The 6,824-nt window shown below is 47.2% G+C and overlaps 1 protein-coding gene across 1 annotated transcript in view; it reads left to right on the top strand.

The window, feature by feature from the left end:
• Window positions 1-2,827: 2,827 nt before the first annotated feature.
• The window catches only part of NLRP2 (NLR family pyrin domain containing 2), a 30,553-nt gene continuing 26,556 nt past the window's right edge, over window positions 2,828-6,824 (top strand). The window contains exon 1 of the mRNA XM_049622269.1: window positions 2,828-3,132. Within this exon, the coding sequence (XP_049478226.1) occupies window positions 2,848-3,132 (285 nt within the window). The 5' untranslated portion in view covers window positions 2,828-2,847. The remainder of the gene's footprint in view (window positions 3,133-6,824) is intronic.

Here is a 6,824-nt window from a genome sequence, read left to right as displayed (position 1 = left end):
ACCCAATACAAACAGAACTACTAGGCTTATGTTGGAGCAGGTTTGGTGCATGTGGAAGCTGGGACGAGTCTCCTGGCTTTGTGGTTTGGGGATGCTTCAGATGACCTTATCCCTCACACCCCAGTCTGGAGCAAATACAGCTGCCGCAGGCTAACTCCCAGAGGGCCCAGCTTCCCTCTTGCAGGTCGACTGCGGCTTCCTGACCACATGTACCTTCTCCACATGCCTGGCAGGGTCGGGGGACAAAGGTCAAAGGATACTCAGCTGTTTCTGCCACCTTTATATCAAGACAAAAATAACATTCTCAGAAGCCCAACCAAAAATGCTTAAGCTAACTTCGTGGGCCAGCAACGTCCCATGACCACCCTTGGCCGAAACGTGGTTTTATGAATGGAGTTGGTGACAAATTAAGAAGCAGGTAGAGTGGGCATGCACCTCAGGAACACAGTGGAGGGGCTGTTCTTGACCCTAACCCTAGACCCAGCCCCTTCCTCACTGGGAGGGGAATGTGGAAATCCAAGCAGCTGGAAGTGGAAGGTGCCCCTATCCTGGGTGTTTGTTGGGTCCTCATTTTCTCTTCATTTCCCTCCCTTATTGCCCAGAAACCACTGATTTCTCTCAAAAGATGTAATTCAGTTCTCCACAACTACACCCAAGTCAAACAACCGTCCCATCAGGGTGATTGACACCCGGGCTTCAGAGCTATTTATAATATCTAGTTCAGAGTCCATGTGGTCATGTGACCTTGAATGGTCTATCTTACCTCTCTGGTGCCTCAGTATCAATATCTGAAATAGGGAGAATATAACACTTGGTGATATCGTAAGGATTAAATGAGCTAAGTCTAAAGGGCAGATTGCAGTGCCAGCCACCTTGCAGGGACTACCAATGTGTGACCTGACCCCTCCACCCTCAGGATGAATTCAGAATCCTAAGCCAGGCACTGACAAAGATGGTCTTCTTGACTGAACTGGAGTCAGCATCCTAGGTGCTCTTTTCCATTGGGCCTTGTCCTTGGGCTCTCTCCTTGGTCCACTTAGTCCAACTTGAGCCAGAATCCTGCTGGGTCAGCTTAGCAAAAATTCCCCCACCCTTGCTATCTGATCAAATTCCTCCTCAACCAGGTGACATCTGCTCACCCTGGTCTTCCCTCAGCAGGAATCTTGGTGAATGGATCTAACAAGAATGCCCGTAGCCTTGATGTTTCCTCTCGGTGACTGTCCACCCACCGACCCCCACCTCCTTGGATCCACCCACTTGTCCTTGCTGTGTTTGGAGCTGAGCTCCATCTCTGTCCTCTGCCTCCAAACCCCGGCTGTAGCTGCCTCTCTCCAGTAAAGCCTTCATTACCATCTTCAAGCATCATTAATACATTTCCCTTACCAGCTCTTTGGTATGGCTCTCTCTCCTACCCATGCAACAAGGCAAAGTGCTTCTGAGTATAGGACAGATGGTGTGGCATCCCTGCTGGACTGTACCTGGAATCAAATTATAAAAATCCCAATTTACCATGCCACTGCCTTCATGATCAGAGATCTGACCCTAGGGTATGAGTTTCATCCTGTGCTCATCTGCTATAGCAAGTGTGTATCTGTATTATTTGCCTCCAACCTGCTGAGCTCCACTCAGCCCTGAGCTTTCATACTCCTTGTTCACTCTGCTTAGAATTTATCTCCCACAAAATTCCCACATCTGGCAGCTCCTTGTCTGCATCTTAGCAGTTGACCTATTCCTCTGAGAAAATGTCCATGCTCACGTCTTGTAAAATTCCCTTCATTCTATTTCTCTCTATCACCCTATCTTCATATTTTGATGTCACTTGTTTCTGTTTATGTGTGAAATGTCTGCTTCTCCCATACCATGTATGTGTACCCAAAATTGAACATAAAGCCCAAGTGGGCAGGTTTCTTACCCACCTTTATAGTGGTCCCTTCAGTTCTAAAATTGTTTCTAGCACCCAGCGGGAGCTTCTACTTGAATAGACAAAGGCCCAAAGCCAGTTAATATGGTGGGTGACGGCATACTTGTTTTACAACTGGAAATTCGGGCGTAAGGGACTTTGACTACAGAATGGTCTCGACTTTGAAAGCATCTTAACAGAGGCTCACCAGGCAGTTGAGTGGTACCCCTTCTCAATATACTATTGCTTAAAAAGAGTGATCTCCTGACTTCAAGAGACATGTATTTGAAATTCTATTCATTGAACAGTTTGAGCATTTGAGCCAAGGGTCCTAGAGAGCTAAAGTTGGTAGTTCTCATTAGTTCATTTGTCCACCAAATTTAATAAAACTAACAGGTGATCTGCTAAGTCCAGAAGACCCATCAGCATGGACTTCCTACCTACCCTCAGGGATTTGCACACTCTCAAAAGGGTCTCAGGTTCTAAAAACGTGAACCACTGTATCCAGCCAAAAACTAAGGGAGTTTCGTGTGAATTTGGCCTTTTGGGGAGTTTTTTCTTTTCTTTTTTTCTTTTTTCAACGTGTTTTTTTTTTTTTCTGGGACAGAGAGAGACATAGCATGAAACGGGGGAGGGGCAGAGAGAGAGGGAGACACAGAATCGGAAACAGGCTCCAGGCTCCGAGCCATCAGCCCAGAGCCTGACGCGGGGCTCAAACTCACGGACCTCGAGATCGTGACCTGGCTGAAGTCGGACGCTTAACCGACTGCGCCACCCAGGCGCCCCTGGGGAGTTTTTTCTTAAAGCAGCAGTTGGGCAGTGAGAATTGCCCAGTCCCAACACAGAGGCAACTGGTGTTTGAGAGAGGAGTGCCAGTTTTCTCTCTTTCATTTCCTCCCTTGATTCTTCTTTAATGCCCAAAGCTCGGATCTCTCACGTAGGACAAGATGGTACCTGCTGCACAGCTGGGTTTCAACCTGCAGCCCCTTCTGGAACAGCTCAGCCAGGATGAGCTGAACGAGTTCAAGTCTCTGTTGAGGCCCCTTTCCCTGCAAGATGAGTTACAGCACATCCCTCCAACAGAGGTAGAGGAAGCCGATGGGAAGCAGCTGGCAGAAATTCTCACCAACCGCTGCCCCAGCCATTGGGTAGAGATGGTGACCATCCAAGTCTTTGACAAGATGAACCGAACAGATCTGTCTGAGAAAGCAAAGGATGAGCTCAGGGGTAAGTAGAAATGAGCCCACACTGTGTCATAGGAGGAAAGAGTAGTAGCTTCTAAGGTTTCAGATGCACAAGAGTAACACTGAGCTTTGGAGAGGCTACCTGCCCTGAACCCAAATGCTAGACCTTCATTAAGTCTGGTGGTATCTTTCAGCTCTTTTCCAAGTCTTTTCCAGCTCTTTCCACTCTGCCCAAGTATTGTATACCTCCCCTGGCCTCCTCCCTCTGTATCCGCTCTGTCCAAAGCTGTTCCTTAGAGAATATATTCATGATCCCATTCTTCCATACCTCCTCCAAGATGTTAAATTATCATACACACTCTGTTTCACTTTCAGTTCCCACTTACGGTGTTTGCTTCCATACACTCTGATGTACACTCAATATGCAAACCCCTACCTTCCCCTTGACTAGCAGCACTAACAACGTGTGGGGCTAGGAACCTCCTTTGAGGTATTTGGCAACATCCCTGGGGCCCCAGTGCTGGCATCCCAACACCTCTGCCCGTTAGATGCCAGCAGCATACTCCCCTCATGTGTGACAACCAAAAAGGTCTCTAGACACTGGCAAATGTCCCCTGAGTGGAGAACTGTGTTTTAGGTTAGCGGCTGTCAACTTTCACTGTTAGGGGCCATGTCCTCAGGAGCTTTAAATACTCTGATGTCCAGAACCTACCACCGGAGATCATTATTTAGCGAAGTGATCTGTGTCTCCCCCCAGGTGTCAGGTTCTTGACCACTTTCCAGGTGACACCTGTGTGCACCCAAGGTTTTATAATATCATCCAGGGCTCTGACACCTAACAGAGCGGCCACATGTGGTTACACACTTGAGGCGTGGCTGGTTCAATTCAGGTGTGCTGCAAGGATAAAATACACACGGGCTTTTAACCGCACAGTTTTACGTACTATCTCATGAACAACTCTTATAATGACTACACATCTAAGTGTTAGTATTTTACATAGAGCTACATTTAAAAAGTATGAAAATCAGCTGTACCTCTTCACAGCTTTCATAAAGTGGTTCCTAGAAAGATACAAAATCACATACTTTTGTGACAGGTGTTACATTTGTCTTGGAGACCACTGTGCTCTAGAGGACATTTTCTCTCTTGCTCTTCGGCAAGGGTATTCAAAATCGTTTTCCTATCCTACGATTTTATTTTTCTTAAAAAAAAAAAAAGGCCAGTTTTATTCCATCCAGGGATCCATTTTTAGCTTTAATGTTCCCTATCTTCAGATAGATGGGCGAGGGTTTTCATCCCTAGCTGGCCTCTGAAGATGACGAATTTAGAAATAACTGGAAGAAACTCAGAGTTGGATACTTATAAGGGTTTGGCTCTGAAAGTGCAGTTTCTCCCTCCTTTCCTAGAAGTAGCTTTGAAGTCTTTTCTGGGAAATAAGCCTCCATCATTAAGTAAGTTACCTCATTTACAGTCGTGTGTGTGTGTGTGTGTGTGTGTGTGTGTGTGTGTGAGAGAGAGAGAGAGAGAGAGAGAGAGAGAGAGAGAGAGAGAGACTGGAATTCAGGAGCTTGTCTTAAATAGACAAAATGTGGTGCTGAGCACTAAGGATGCAAAGAAAGCCAAGCCCTCATCTCTGCTGCCATCCAGGTGGGTGAAGAGTTAAGACACAGGGAAAGGAGCTCAAAAAGGCAGTATTTACAGTAGAAATGAGTAAATACACACAGATGCTGGAAAGAGTGAGCTTTCCCTTGGAATCTGGACTGTCTGGATTTTAGACGGACCTACAGCAAGGGTTGGCCAACCTTGGCTCACAAACCAAATCTGGCCCACCATGTGCTTTTGTGCATCTTACATGCTAAGAACAAATTGTGTGGGGGGGGGGAGGGATCAAAGACTATTTTCCAGCCTATGAAAACCATGTGAAATTCAAACATCAGTATTCATAAACCAAGTGTGCTTTGCACACAGCGTACTCATTTGCTCATACGTTATCTGTGACGGCATTTGCCTCACAAGGGCAGAGGTAGAGAGAGGTGGCCTGAAAAGCAGGAAATATTTACTGTCTGGTCCTTTGCAGTAGCAAAAAAAAAAAAAAAAAATCTGCTAACCCTGGCCAAAAGGATTTTTGAGATTGTGATTTTCAACATTCTCTTCTCTTGACATCATCAATCACCAGTACCTTTAACAACATGACCTGGTCTCAAGCCAACAGTAAACCAGAGGCTGGTTTGAAAAGCAAAGGTACAACTATTGATACTCCAGCCAGTTGCCTCCTGGGTATTTCTGCAAGACTCTCCTAGACTCCCCTCTTCATTTATCCAGTGTTGAGTTTGAATTTTTTTTTCAACGTTTTTTATTTATTTTTGGGACAGAGAGAGACAGAGCATGAACGGGGGAGGGGCAGAGAGAGAGGGAGACACAGAATCGGAAACAGGCTCCAGGCTCCGAGCCATCAGCCCAGAGCCTGACGCGGGGCTCGAACTCACGGACCGCGAGATCGTGACCTGGCTGAAGTCGGACGCTTAACCGACTTCGCCACCCAGGCGCCCCTATCCAGTGTTGAGTTTGAAGTATTTCCCCTCCCTTCGTGACTCCCCCCTGTTCCTATAGCCCCTCCCAGGTCACTGAAGCTTTAACCACCTTATTAGAAACCCGGGAATTAATGCATAGAAGGTTTTTGATGTCCTCAGGAAGAAGTAATGGTGTATACGTGCCCATTTCTCTCACTGTGTGAACTTGACTGGTGACACCTAGGACAAATCCACCATGATGACTGCTCTGTGACCTGCAGTCTTCTTGAGCCCAGCCCCCACCCCCCATGTCCACGGTCTTTCCTTTTGTTTAACCACACCCTTAAGTACACCCTCAGTGCATAATGTCCTTGATCTGCTCTGGAGATAGGACTGTGGAACACGTCTATTCTCCTTCTCCTCGCCACATGTACTCCCAGCCTCTAGAGATATAAAAGCAGGGTTCCAAAGATCTTGTCTTGTGGATGCTCTCGACATGCTTCTTAATAAGCCATTTCTTGTCAACTGGACTTGTCAGCCTTTTTCTTCAGTCTTAGGGCTCCTTCTGCCTTTGGAGGTTATTCTGCATACACCTCCCTGACATGGAACACACACTGTGTGTTCTGAACTGCATAGGAACCCACTTGCCACAGAGGCATGTAAGCCTGACATCATGGCTTGGCACACTTTGGTTTTATCTCCAGTATCACGTTAACATCCTGTTCATGTAATCCGGGCTTAACTATTGAAACCCAGTTGTCAAACATGACCCTTCTTAAAGTCCCACTCTCTTCCCCGGGCAGAAGTTGCAATGCTACATAGTGACAAGCCTACAAATGCCCCCCTTTTTTCTCAGGGATCACCAGGACTCCGGAACCAAAATGTGCAAACCTGGAAGAGACACAACAGTGTTCAGGAGAAGAGGAGCCAGGTTGGTCATAGAACGCTCAATGTTGGAGCCAGCTGAGTGACCTCTCCTCTCCCTCCCCCCACCCACCCTGACTGGACTCTCCATCTCTCTCCAACCTCATTTCCCTCCACTATTTATAATCCCGAAATGTCTCTCAGAAAATACCTTCTTCCCTTCCTTAAGAACAAAGCGGGAGGGGGGCGCCTGGGTGGCGCAGTCGGTTGAGCGTCTGACTTCAGCCAGGTCACGATCTCGCGGTCCGTGAGTTCGAGCCCCGCGTCAGGCTCTGGGCTGAGTTCGAGCCCCGCGTCAGGCTCTG

Source organism: Panthera uncia (assembly GCF_023721935.1).
Source record: "Panthera uncia isolate 11264 chromosome E2 unlocalized genomic scaffold, Puncia_PCG_1.0 HiC_scaffold_19, whole genome shotgun sequence".
NCBI lineage: Eukaryota > Metazoa > Chordata > Mammalia > Carnivora > Felidae > Panthera > Panthera uncia.
Note: the sequence above shows the minus strand (reverse complement) of the source record. Positions and strands in the feature narration are given on the sequence as shown.